Source organism: Manis pentadactyla, chromosome 3 (genome assembly GCF_030020395.1).
Source record: "Manis pentadactyla isolate mManPen7 chromosome 3, mManPen7.hap1, whole genome shotgun sequence".
NCBI classification, from domain to species: Eukaryota; Metazoa; Chordata; class Mammalia; order Pholidota; family Manidae; genus Manis; species Manis pentadactyla.
The window spans coordinates 9,597,240-9,611,727 of NC_080021.1; the positions used below are offsets into that span (position 1 = coordinate 9,597,240).

Sequence of the window (14,488 nt, forward strand, 5' to 3'; positions counted from 1 at the left end):
CAAGCAAGACCTCCTACCCCAGCACAGTGCCTCTCCTGGAACGTAAGTGAAAATCCAGAATCTTTTATCCAAAAAGTGCCTGGGACATACATACTCGCTGAATTGAACTAAACGGAAATAAAATATGATCTGTTTTGCCCCAACATGCTTCTCTAACCTGCGTATCCTAGACCTCGCTACCACTTTCCTGTTCACCCACCCCAAGAGATCTTACCAAGGTCCAGTTCCAACCCAGTACGAAGGCTCCTACCATCTCCAGACCCAAGCTAAAGCCTTTCTTTACTGCTCATCTTCTGCCTTGTCCCCCTGATGGTGCTAGGCCTGCCTTTCTGATCTGTCTCCAACGTCCGAGCGTCCCAGGTTGTTTCATGCTCTGGGCCTTCGGGCACACAAACCACACTCTTGGGAAAGGCTTTCTAAAACTTGCCCATTTGACAAACTCCTACCATCTTCAAACCAATAATGAGTTAGAAGCCTTCTCTGGAGCAACATATAGTGCTTAGAGTGGTCTCTGGTACCCACTGTGCACCCAAGATAGGCCTGTGCGACTTCAGAAGTCACCTTCATCTTCACACCATCCCCACCAACCAATCAGTGCATCAGAATCCCTTTTGCAAAGAGGCTTTAAATGGGCAGCCTTTAAACACAAACACGTAAGAGAAACAAGGCTAAGACATTAGGTCTCCAGACAAGTCTAGGACTGAAAGTGCGTCTCTGTCACCCTTTCCAGAAGCTCAGACCGAATATTCTTGCCTAACTCTGAGGAGGGCCAGACACCTGTGGGTTCAAGTTCCAGCTTGGTCTTTTAACCTCCTACATCCCCCGTTTCCCTCTGAAAAATAGACCTTGCTACCATCTGACTTTCTTGTGAATGTTAAATGATTTATGAAATGTTTGGTCTTTAATAAACGATTTCCTTTTCTCCCTGAATAGAAAGTGAATAAAAATAGGCATTTTACACACCCATGATGTATATACACATGTATGCACACACACACAACACACAATCCATGTCAAATTTACATTGACATATGAACACCCTAGAAGCAGAATTATGTCATCCCTCTGATTCACATCAAAGAACAGGCCCAAACTCTTAATTCCAATTTGGGAACTCTGAGCACAGATGGAATGCCAGCTCCGACATCTTTTCCTGCTTTCAAATCACACTTGTCAAATGCACATTTTAAAATACTGTGACACCTCATTCCGCCTTGGAAACATCTACTCAGATCCATAGACTCTGTGTATGTGAAGGGAAATGTGCAATTCTACATCGTCTTTTCTTTTGTTGGTAATGTAACTCCTAATAATAAAGATTTTAGCAAAAGCAGAGAGGGAGCATTGTAAAATCACCCAAAGACGTTTATGCTTTGATTTTTTAAAATATCTAACAGTAAGCATTTGACATTTTGATACTGAAGCACTCTTTATCTGTAAATTTAATAAATGTAATTTTTTTCAGTGATAATACTTAAAGATTCCAAATACGTGATAGAAAAATACTTTAGTTCACTGCTAGTAAGCAGGCAACTAGAAACAACTGTTTGAGACAAATTTGGCAATATAAATCTAGAGTCTTAAAATATGAAGTTCTTAAACCCAATAATTGTACTTCGTAGAATGTGCCCCAGGAAATAATCTGGACGTTGGAAAGAGCTTTATGTACCCAGGTATTGACTGTTTTATTTTCATAATGAAGAAGATCATTAACAATCAAATGCCCAATAGCAGAGAAATGAGTTAGTGAACTGCAGTATGTCTACCTGGTGGAATAATACAACTGTAGCTAGTAACACTGTGCTCTCTTTACCTGTTTCTTCATTGTCAGATTTGGAGCATTGTGCAAATAGGACATAGACAGGTGAATGAATAAGTACACACATGCATGCATGAATGCATGATTTAGAGAGATAAGTAACAATTTGGAAATACACAAATGATGCACTATTAGGTAAAAAAAAAAAAGTACCATTGTAAACTACTTCAAACCTTACAGAAAAGCCTAAGGAAATGCGAAGGAAATAAACCAATGTTCTAACTAACATGGAGCACCTTCTAAACAACTGTGATTTTTTCCTCTAGGTCTGTATTGTTTGAATGTTCTGTAACTAAAAAGTATTAAAATAGGACCTGCCTCTTGGGGTTTATGTGATGATCAAATGCTGAGTACAGTGCTGAGGACAAAATGAAGTCTTCACTAAATGTTGAAAAGTTTTGAAAAAGGCTGTATTATTGCTTTTAATTAAATGCAGCACATTTCTCTTCTCTTCTTCCACAAACCTCTTCAAAATGAGGTAAAGGAACAAAAAAACTAAACCCTTAAAGATAACAACAGAAAAAAACTGAATTGAACTAACAGCAGAGAAGGGATTTCAACAAACTTTTAGATGAAGAAAAGGAGAGGGAGATGGGCTGGCAGGCACCACAGCTGGGTACCTAACACTCCAGGTACCTACGGAGTGGAGCACGGAAACGACCTGTTTGTGCCACAGGTGCCCTGGGAAGCCCAGGAAGGATGAGGCGGCATGGAAGGCAGGGGTGAATTATGGGGTTGAAAACAGAAGGTTCAGCTGGGGACCCCCATACACGGCAGTCGGCAATGACAAGAGAAGATTCCGAGTCCTCTCCTGGGCTCCCTGAGCCCTATTTACATGGTCGTAACAACTAACACTGACTCTTGCTTCAGTCCTGAGTCCTGACATTACTAGATCATGAGGATGACCTAGTAATGTCAGGATTACTAGAGGATGCCTCTATCAAGGCAGGAGCTCAAGAGTTACTTTCAAAATCAAGGACCATCAGGATTCAAGTATTACTTAGAAACACAGATGTTAAGATGAGAAAAAAATGGCTAGAAGAGGTAAATGTGGTGGCTCTGGGGGTGGGAATGGCAGGTGGGCTGAGATATTACAGGGAACCACTCATTTTTTTTTTTAACCATAAACCAAAAGGGCCTAATTGGGACTATTCGATCATTTGTACATTATCCTGCTAAAACTCAAAATCAGGTTTGGCCAACGTCAGGCTTGGACATGTTTTATCTGCTAGTGTGTGTGAACCTCTCTCTAGGTCCCACCTCTGCCATCCATGACACGGCCACAGCGATTCCTGCCTTTCGGGGTTTCAGGAAGCTAACCCCAGGTCACATATGTACAGTGCTAGGACCTCAAGTCCTGGACATAAAGTCCTAACATGCTAGACACAGGCCTTCTGTATGGAATGTGCAAGGAAAAAAGTACATATATATGATCTCCAAAGTCAGCTCTTGGAACTTAGTGGAGGGAAGTGACAACATGGGTTGAGGACATTTATATTTTTAGCTACAGCTTTGCTATAAATGATTCCCTCCTACACAAACTATATTCTGTCTCTTCAACCAGGACCATAATGACAGATGTCTAGAGCCTCTCAGACATCATGTCACAGGACAGGAATTAATGTCACTTGGCTCTTGGAGCCTCTCATTTCCTGCCCGCCTCCACCTCACCCGTCCAGCGCGGCTCCCTGCACCCACCTCCCCGCACTCACTTCCTGCTCCTTTGGCACCAGACAGGGCACGTGGTGGGAAGCCTGGTGTGACCCACAGGAGGGCACAGCAGCCTCAACCCGGGCTGTGCTCCCAGGCGCGGGGCCAGCATCCCGCCACCATGAGTCCCCGTATGCCGATGACTGTGAGCCCCTACTTGTCCATGCAAATGAAACAATGAGGTCTTTCACTTTTTGGCCACAAATGCCACTGTTCTTGACATCGCTCAGGACTGTGCAGGTGATAGAGTGAAAAATTCCTTAGAATAAAAATTGGGAGAACTAGAGAAAGTCCCACTCTGCTTCCAATTAACTGCATTATTTGGCCAAGTCATTGAATTGCTGTGAGTCAGTTTCCTTACCTGTAAAATGAGCATGGTGCTGGCATCTGCCCTGTCTATGCACGTGCGCAATTGGTAGGAGCCAGCATTAACGACGTGAGAGGTGTGCAAGCTCTAGGCCACTGGGCAAGAGTGAGGAGAGCAGAGAGAAAGAGGAGCAAGGTGAAGCGGCATTCCCATCAGAAAGACTGACACAACGGTGCGCTCACCTGTCTCTGCGGGCGATGGCAGAACCACCGAAGGGCAAAAACTGGGAGCATCATGCTGAGCAACTGAAAAAAGAAAAGAGCAGCCTTTTAGCTCCTCTTTGTATCAATGCATTTGAAGGCATTAATAAAGGTACAACTTGGTAGTGGTGCAGTTGGACTTGGGAGGCAGACAGACCTCATTCAGCTCCCAGCACCACTTCTGTACTGGTCAGGATGGACTGGGTTATGTTGAGGTCACAAACAGTCACATCTCAGTGGCTTAAAACACCCACAGGGCATCGCCTCTCTCCCACATGTGTCCACCACAGGTGGCCTGGGGCTTTCCTCTAAGTCGTCCTCCCTCCAGGCCCTGGTGGAGGCGGGCTCCATTGGGCCCTTGCTTCCACGATGCTGCTGCAGGGGACAGGGACACAGCACACTGCACTCTGGCTCTTACAGCTCTGCCTACAAGGGACTCACATCATTCTCCACACATGTCATTGACCAAGGCCAGGGGTGGGGTCAGGGGTGAGGACGTGCAGTCCCGGCATGTTCCAAAGACACATGGTGAACAAGGAGAATACCTACCGACACCTGCTGGCTGACTGTTCGCGTGCATGAGGCACTCAGCCTCTCTGGGCCTCAGTTTCCACATCTGTACAATGGGGATAATATAGCCTACCCTAAGAATTATTGCGATGATTACAGGAGATAGTATAGTGCCAGGAGCAGAGTAAAAGCTAAATAATTGGCAGGCAGCATGGCAGGGTGGACAGAGCAGGGGCAGAGGGCAGATGACCTGGACTCGAATCCCCAAATGCCACTCAGCAGCAGTGTGGAGGTGATCTGACTCCTTCGAGACCCCGTTTCAGTGTTGGTAAGTTGGGAGTGATATAAGAATTGAGTGAGAAACCACGCACACCCAGCAGGCCAAGTCCAAGTGCCTGTAGTTTCTCCCCTCCTCTTCCCTTACCACACAGATCTCAGTCTCCAAAGCCTTGTCATTCCTTCCTCCCAGTGCCCCAAACTAGGAGAGCATGCAGGGTCTCCTTGCACACCCAGCCACAGCGTAGCATGGTCAGAGGTCAAGGGGCGGGGGGGCTCTGGGGTCAGTGGCACAGGGTAAGACTGGCTTGGCCACTTCCTTCTGTGTGATCTTGAGCAAGTTACTTAATCTCCCTGTGCTCTGTTTCCTTGTCTGTAAAACGGGGGTAATGATGGTACCTATCTCAGGTTTGTGACGTTTAGATGAATCAGTACATTTAAAGCTTTGGGCATACAGAAAGCACTTAATAAATGCTGGCCATTATTCACTGTTAATATTGCCCTTGTGCAGTGACACACCTCGGCCACCGTCTCTTGCCCTAGGCTGCCTCTAGGAAACGCCTCAGGCAGGGTTATGTTCCATCTGGTCCCTGAAGTCCCGACTTGGGCCACCTCACTCCCGTTCCCCCACTGCCTTTTTACTTCAGTTAGGTACGCCATGACCAGCCTCTCTGCGGCCTAGAACCTCTGGCATCTTTTTGTTTGGCCCCACCTGCCTGCAAACTCCTGCTCCTAAGCATCATTCCAAGGTCCTGGTTCCTGGGCCAGACAGCACACACCACGCTGGCCCTGAGTGTCTGATTCAGCAGGTCCAGGAGGGGGCCTGAGATTTGGCACTTCTAACAAATTCCCAAACTGATGCTGCTTGTCTGAGACCACATTTTGAGGACCCCTAAGCTAAGGTTCTGTCTCCTCAGACAACACTCAAAATTACTACTAACCATCTGCCATGCTCCTGGCTTGTTTGTTTAAATGCCTGTCTTTCCTGGAAGAGAGTGGTTCTCAGGGCAAAGAGCTCGAGAATTAGTGCAGTCGTTAGAGAACAATCAGACTATCTCTAACATTCAAATGCCCTTTCGCTTGGACCAAGTAATTCTGGTTCTGGAAATTGAAAGCAAGCTCAGTTTGCAAAGGGCACATCGACACGATACTACTGAAATGCTGGAACCTATATACATGTCCAGCACTCTGAGAGGGGTCAGCCCGTTACACACGTCCACGGGGACAGTTATGGGAAGGTCCTCTCAGATGATGCCCCACAGGCCTGCTGCTGCTCTGCTTTCTTTTTCTCACCCACTCTCAGTGTTTCTAAACAGGGCACTATTAGCCTTTTGGGTGGAACCTTCCTTACTGTACAGGAATAGCAGAGCCCTGAAGATTCTCAGCTTCCCAGGGCCCCTGGGGCATTGAAACCGCAACACCCTCAGCCCTGGGAGGGCCGACTTCCCTGGGGTCCCTGCTGCTCTCACTGTGCAACCTTGAGCAAGGCCTCGGCTCATTCACGCTTGTTCAGCGAGTGGATGCCAACCCTCCTGCTTCTTCCCAACTCTGGTTTCAGCAACGTCACGCTGGTAGCTTGCAACCAGCCTCAGTGGGAGTATTTACACCACAGCAAGTGGGAAAGACTACAAATCAGGGCCTCCCCCAGCCCGTCCTGTTGTAAACTACTTGCCAGCACAGCACTGAATGGGGTGAACGGTAGGCCCTACCTCATCACATTGTTTGGGGATTAAATAAGATGTTACTGCAAAATGCAAGCCTAGAGCGCAGAGCCAGCTCTGGGCTCAGTACATGGCAGCAGCTGCTGGTGGAGTGTGGCTGAGGATGAAGAACGCATCCGCAGGAAACTTTACCTCCATGTGGTCACTTCTACGTGGGTTGCAAAAGCATAATTAGAAGAGATTTTCCTTTCCTTTCCAGGTTATGTTCCCACATCTAGAATTGCTTCAAGGGCCAAGTGCATTTGCTTAGCTAAAGAAGAGAGGAACCATGAGGCTTCGATTGTTTTTTTTTTTAGAAGCCACACTGATTTTGAAAACAAACCAAAGACCCTGCCCCACTTGCAGGCCATGCACAGCTGTGGAGAGAAGGGCTGCCCTAGCTCTCTTCAAAGAGAGGAGACTACCAGTGCCCCAGAGGCCCGCCCCTTCCAGGAAACCCTGGGCTCTGGGGCAACGCCTGACTAGAGAGCAGCCCACTTCACCCCTGCACTCCCACCCGGGATGCTAAGAGCACTTCCTCTCTGGGTCCTGCTGCCGGGAAGGGGCTGCCAACAGCCTCATCTGCATTCACCGTTGCTCAGCCCAAGCCTCTCAGTTCTGTGCGAAGACACACAGAACTTTCTGCTCACTGTGGAGAGCAAAGCCAGAGTGCACTGTGCAGGCTCTCTGGGGTCCCCTCTCCATGCTCCCTGCTCTGTCTTTACGCTTTACGCCTTTGTCTTACTGGATTCCTGGAGACTAAACTTCGGCCCTTGCTCTGTGTGCAAGTGTCTGAGGCCCCCAGGGCCTTGAGGGCAGGACACAGCCAACTCCACCCCCATAACCTGCCTGTCCTTTCATCCCTTTATCTACACTCTACTTTATCTACATCCAGATTGTTCTGGAGATGCTTCTGCATCACCCCTTATCGAACAGACCTCCTTGTTCCCCCTTCATGCCCCCAGAAGCCTCTGTGGGTCCCACCCCAGGAATGTAAGCCACATCTCTGAGTAGTTCCCTGATTACAAAGAGAAGAATTACCTCCTCATGAGGGGAAAGGAGTGCCAACCTGACAGTGGGGTGGTAATTTAATTCTGGGTAAAGTGTGTGGAGTTAGTTACACCGAGTGCGTGCTTAAGCAATGCTCGTTTTCACTCCCGTCTGCCACGCCTGCCAGCCACACCGCCTGTGGGCAGGACCTTCCACCTCTGCCTCCAGTGTTGGACATGTAGCCGGAGCTCCGTGAACATCATTTCCTCTCCCCATCCTCAGTGGAGGTTTCAGAGACGGGACCTGTGTTACTCGTCTCTGACGCTCAGCCTGGAGTCTAGCCAGGGGTCCATGGGAAACACCACATACAGAGGTCGATACATTAATGATCAAGCCATGGACCTGAGGCAAGGGCAAAGTCTAGTATGGAGATTTTTTTCACAAGAATTCCTTTGTAAAAAGGTATGTATGCCCCCATGTGCTGATATGACTGAATATGAGGATCCTCGCTACCCTTCGAGGCTCAGGCTGGTAAATGACAGAATTTGGACTTAGTTCTGACTCTAAATCATTATGTTATGTGGCTGAAGATGAATAAGACATGATTCCTGTGTGACTTCGAGCAAGTGACTGAACCTCCCTGAACCCTCTTTCCTCATCTAACAGTGCGGTGAGGATCAGATCTGCAAAATCTTATAAAGTGCTTGGTATCCAGCCCACTGAGTAGAGGCAGCATTTGTAACACCAGAGGTCCCAGGCTTTGTCAATGCTCAGTCTGTCTGCTGAAGGTGAGCACCTCTGGGAATTTCTAACTCTCTGCCTTGTAGTTTCTGATCAGAACTCCTGATTCCCCAGCCTGATGCCACAGGATGTATGTTGGAAAAAGTTATACAGTCAGATGACATGAAACAGAACAGATGGACTGAGTCTGGACACCAAGCACCCCAGGTTCTTTTACTTGCCAGCTCCTGCCACAATGTTGTAACACTCTGGTATCTCATGATATATCTGAATAAATGAATTATTTCTTAAGCTTCATTTTACCCAAACCTTTCCCGAGCAATATGAAGATGGAAAAGGACATTTTTCAGTATTTGGTGGAGTGAGGAGATGGGAAGAGATGTGGGAGGCCAGGTGGGGCAAGGAGGCATTGGAGGGTAAAGGTTCAGTCCAGAAGCCCCCTCAATACCCAGAGCTGGCATTGGGGATCCTGCAGGGGCCACTGTCCTAAGCAGGTATTCACCTCTCCCCTGCCCCTGTAAGCTAGTGAAAGCCTGCTCTGTAGGGAACGTTCTCCCCTAAATAGAAATACACTAAGGCTATTGTCATCATATAACCCTGACATTTTTTAAATAATTCAAGATGTTAAAATAAAATTAAAAGCTAATGGAATGAATTCAGATCAAGTCACAGGATGCTCAAGGTAGACATCAACAGTGAAGATTCCATTCAGCCTGATAATAATTAACTCCAAAACAGAAATGCTCTGAAGTCAATGAGCACCTTAGGCATTAGTATGCTCATGAACAAAGGCCATTGACCAGATTCCACCTGGGAGCCCCATCCCAGGCTCTTAGGTTGGATATGGCTCTGGAATAAGAGGACAACCCACCACTGGGTTTAGTTTGCTAGTTCATTAGTCAGTTTTGTTTTCTTTTTCAATGTGTTAATCAATTGCTTGTTAGTCAATTTAGTTGGGGGAAAACCAGTCAGACAAGGTGTCAGGACATTTTCATACCCAATCACTATTGGGATATTGAAGACCTGCAGGAAGCAACACAGTAAAGCAGAAGAAAGAAGTCTGGGATCATCAGATCTGGTTTGGCAACCTGACTGCTGCTTGTTAGCTATGTGGTTTGGGTCAAATAACTTCAACTTTCTATGTCGTACTCTCCTCATCTAAAAATGGAGGAAATAATATCTACTCCATAGGGGAATTAGGAGTATTCAATTATAGAACCCACGTAGAAGCCCCAGCATGTGGGGACACAGCATTCATGTAGACACACAGTAGTAGGCTCGTGAGTAATATCAGCTCTTCTCTCCCTTCCTGTTTTGGCAAACCTTTGTGTCGGATGATGTAAGGAATGTGGAGATCAAAGTTATAGATCTCTAAGATTCCTCCAGACCAGACATTCTGTGACTCTCATTTCTAGAGCAGGTGCCAGGCCAGGGTCAACACCCATCCTGTGCTGACTCTGAAAGTAGGGAGAAAACACCAGTGGGAGAGGCTGGAGACACTGAGCCTCACCCAGCCTCTCCACTGACACCTACTAAGACAGGGCTGTCAATCTTTTTGTGTCTGGGACATCTTTGTGAATTTGCATCTGGGACACAGAATGAGGCTGTCCAGTCTCCATGCTATCACCCACTGTACCCCAAGTGTACCCACACCCTTAAACACCCAGAAGGAAGAGCTGATAGGACCACAATGAGCCCCACTCATTGTCTTACTAATGGAGAAACTGAGGAAGTGGTATGACTTTCCCAAAGTCATAGTAGAAGGGAGAGTTTGGAAACTACAAATATCCCTTCATTTGAGTCCAGGAGCTTCTCCATCACACCACACAGACCTTTCATTCATTGATTCAGACTGAGTTCCTAAAGTGTGCTGGGGTTTAATTAGCACATACGTGTGAAGTACTCACACTGAGTCAACACTGCCTTGGCCCTGAAATCCTAACTCCACATACATTGTCCGATACGAGTCAGCGGCCCCTCTTCACTTCCTGAGACTGCCATGTGCTCCACTGTCCTGACTGACAGGATGGGCACACCAAGGGAACCTGGCAGAGTGCACATCCATTGGTTTCCCCTGTCGGGCAACTGAACTTAACTCTACTTTGAGGAACCTCCTCTTCCCCCATGTGCAGTCTTGCTGGGACTGTCACCAAGCTGCCCCACCCTCCCTCTGACAGTGGCTGGACTTACAGCCCAAGCTGGGCCAAATTTTTTTCCCTTGAATTTATAGTTTGAATCTAACAACCAAAGCCCTCTGGAGCAGACTGATGATGGCAGTGGCCCAATGATGAGGTTGTACACTCATTTCTGCTAAATACATCAATGATGCTGAGACTTGTCCTCTTCCCTCTAAGTCCATGAACAGACTTCCAATAAGTTCCTTTTCTGCTTAAGTTAAATAGAATCAGTTTCTATTACTTGCACCCAGTGAGTCCTGACGAATTTCCTTCCCAGCCCAGGAACCCCTGGCTGGAGGAACATATGGTTGAGAAACAGTCAATTAAAGATAACCATGCAGCTGCTCTGGGAAGGTCACTTACCAGGTTTCTGGTACCATCCAAAGGGATAGGTGCGGACCTCAGTGTCAGGGGAGCCACAGTCCAAAATGCGCCAGGCGCCTCCATTTTCCTCAGTACATGTCTGCAGCCCCAAGCTGTTCAGAGTCAGGCACGTTACCTCTCCTCCTGGAGCAAAAAATAACCAGGGCAAGGAAAATGATCATGAGAGAAGATTCTAAGTAGTGAAAGAAATTCTGCAAACTCATTCTTAGCAGACTTTTGGGGGGCTCCACTGTGTTCCAGGTATGATCTCAGCACTGATGACAAATGGGGTCCCTTCATGAGCCTCTGCTAAAGAGGGAAGGATGGAGCAGCTCCGTATGGAGCACCCATCGTGTGCCCAGGGCTGTGCTGGGGCTCCGTCTGCATCATCTGATCTGGTATGCACACAGCCCTGGAGGAGGGTAGCATCTGTATCCCTATTTTCACATGAGAAACCAAGGTTCAGAGATTGAATAATTGTCCAGGATCCCACCACTAGGAAGTGGCTTGTAAGAATCAAATTTAAATACACACCATATGGATAGATCCAAAGTTGATCCCACCAAGCTGTCTAACCCAAATCTTGAAAGACGAGCAGACAGCTAGGTGAGCCCCTTGAGGAAGGCTGTTTCAGCCAGGTGCAAGCGCTGTGTGAAGATGAGCGGGCCCTGCACACGGAGTCCTGTCCCAGCTGTCTTGTTTATTAGCCATCTCCCCTCTCCAAGCCTCTACTTACCATCTGTAAATGAGGATTACTACTCCCCACCCACTGTGAGGCAATGCTGCAAACTAGATAAGATCATAAATACAAAGGTGTTTCTAGACTGCAATGTGCACGCAGGTGAGAGGGAGTTTTTATTACCTTTCAGCTGGGAAACATTCAGAAAGCCAAAGCCGGTGCAGCATGGGTCCACATCACACAGTCGCTCACATGCAAAGAAGCTGGCGTGAGAAGAGAGAGAGCAGGCCTGAAGGTTTTCACTTTTGTTGGTGGCCCAAGACCTCCTGGGTGGCTGAATGGCAGTCATTTTTACTTCTAAGGGCCTACCTTCTTTGTGACCACCCAAATTGGGGGTGCTTTGGCCAGTACGTATGAGTGGATTCCTAGCTTGGAGGTTCTTTCTGGCAACAAAATTCTTCTCTTTTCTGGGGGATGTGGTCTTGCCATCCTTCATTCATTTGCTGATTCACTCATCAAGCACATACCCTGTGCCTATCATGCTCAAACCCCAGCTAACCTAGCATCCTGAATGTGCTCCTACCATCCTTTCAGATATGGACTGGACCCCACTTCTAGGACCCCACTGGTGGACCCCACTTCTAGGACCAGTCCTGGCAAGAGGGACTTAGTGGCTCCAAACCAGTGCTACTCCTGGGCCCAGTTCCACTGCTCTCCACCTTGACCACATGCCCCAGTTCTGCTCATTCACTGATGACTCCTGAGAGCCCCTTCAGCCCCTCACCCCTTAGTTCCTTTTCACCATGGGGATCCTGCCTCATCCTTGCCATTTTCTCCTTCTCATTTGTAGGAGCCCCTGAACCCAAATCATATCTCAGTGGGTAAAGCCTCCATCTCTCTCGGGCAGCTTTTCCTCTGCTAGCTGTATCTCTGCACCTGCCCATGGCTCCCTCCACAGAGTCCTGCCACCCACCCCTTAGTTTTCCTTTCTTGGAAGACCACAGCCAAGGGAGGATGTGTTTGCCACTGAACCGCCCTTCTCTGAGACCCCAGTCCCATCCCAGCCAGGGTCAGGCTGACCCCTGGTTCCAGCCCTCCTCCTCCTCCAGGTCCCATCAGCAGGGGTGGGGCCCTGCCGGGTCTCCAGAGAGACTACGGCTGTCATCTTTTTTTCAACGGCATTTTCAAAGTAAATCTTAAACATTTACACCAGCTGCATGACAGTTTCTAACTCAGCAGTACTTCATAGATCAACAGTCTTGAGATCAATGACTCTTGAATTCTAAAGTACAAGAGAATCACCAGGAGGAGAAGCTTACTTAAAATTCAGATTCGTGAGCCCCACTCCAGAAAATGCTGGTTCACCAGGTCCAGGACACAAGAATGTGATTTGTAAAAAGTTCTGGTGATTCAGATGGGTGAGATCCACAGACCAGGCAGAGAAAAATGTCACCCTCGTTTAAAACAACTAAAGAACAGCTAACTTATAATAACTAAATAAATAACATATTTTAAAAATCATAAAGTCCCATGGTCCTATTAGAAGTTCTACTTGCTCTCTGGATTCTGAATGCAGCACAGTGAGTCTCTGCCGAACACATTTATTACAACACTAGATAATTCTTATTAATTGATCAGACAGGGCTCAGTGTTTCCTTTTTGCATCAGCTGAGCGGAGCTTCAGGGTTGAAGCTGGTGTCTAATTATCAGTAAGTTACCTTGGCCATGCTTTTTAGATCCGGTCACCCCCGTATTACCTTGCTCCCCATTTGCTCTAGGTTTTACCATGTTTTATACATGTGCCTTTCACAGATACTGTATTACCTTCTTTATGCGAGTAGAAGGGTCTTAATAATAAATACTGGTAATGGCGGGAAAGAAGTACCTTACCCATTGGAAATGGATTTTTCCGACATTGGCACTTTACGTCTAATGGAAATCCCCGTCAGTTTTTGGAATGGCAGGCGAGTATAAAAGTTATTCACTCTATCTTTCAGGACAACTACACAGAGAAAGAAAGAAATCTTATTATTTAGAGGGAGATTTGCTATATCCATGAAAATAAGAGGATAAAGACATACAAACCAGACCGAGAGCTCCTAATTAGAGATGGCTTATTAAAATCACATGTTTTCTCTGCTCCTGTCCCACAGCTTACTAAAATAATCGTGAAGGATTCTTGTAAAGACACACACCCTCAAGGACAAAGAGAATAGGAGAAGGGATACAGCAATCAACGTTTGGAAGCTTGAAAGCACAGAAGAGCACACGATTGACTTAATGGGCCCAAGAAAGCTGAATGCTCAACTTTTCTGTGGGAAGAACCCAAAGTAACTCAATACACCTTCTGGAATCCCAAAAGGGTGAAGTATTGGCGGCACTGGGCGGAAGGTGGGCTAAAGCAGGGGGGACTATAAATCTCTTCAAGAAGCAATTTGGTCTCCAGATACCTCCTGTGCTTTCCACAGCAGACAACTGTGCTCTCCCCACCACAGCAGAAGATGGAAGGTTTATTTTCGGGAGCGGACAGAAGAGAAAGGATCTCTTGGGTGCACCAGGTGAGTTCATGGAGGGAGCAGCACTTTGACACCCGGGGATTCTTCCTGATCAATCTACATGGTGGAAGTTGAGGCTCTTTCATCTTCCAACTTTATTTGGCATCCAAATCAACAGCAGCCAAGCTCATGCCCCCAGGCAGATGTTACAGGATCCCTCTGGGGAGGGACCTAAAAGTGACCACTTGAGGGATTTCCCCAAAGTGCAGCTCAACCAGATTACTCTGCAGGGAAACCTAAAGTCAACCAGCTCCCTCCACAACCTGGGAGTTTCCTGAGTAGCTTTTGGCCCCTTTCTTACATTTAAGTGGAAAACCAAGGGTCACCAGATATCTGAGAAAGGCCTCCAGAAAAGGAGATAGGACAGTGAGTGAAGGATGATAACATCTTGGAAGAATAGA

The 14,488-nt window shown here is 47.1% G+C and overlaps 1 protein-coding gene across 1 annotated transcript in view; it reads right to left on the reverse strand.

The window, feature by feature from the left end:
- Nucleotides 1–14,488, reverse strand: part of TG (thyroglobulin) — a 249,643-nt gene that overhangs the window by 141,343 nt on the left and 93,812 nt on the right. Inside the window, exons 32-35 of the mRNA XM_036890501.2 lie at nucleotides 13,423–13,534; nucleotides 11,716–11,795; nucleotides 10,854–10,997; nucleotides 4,079–4,141 (exon numbers count right to left, since the gene is read on the reverse strand). Coding sequence (XP_036746396.2) covers nucleotides 4,079–4,141; nucleotides 10,854–10,997; nucleotides 11,716–11,795; nucleotides 13,423–13,534 — 399 coding nt within the window. The remainder of the gene's footprint in view (nucleotides 1–4,078; nucleotides 4,142–10,853; nucleotides 10,998–11,715; nucleotides 11,796–13,422; nucleotides 13,535–14,488) is intronic.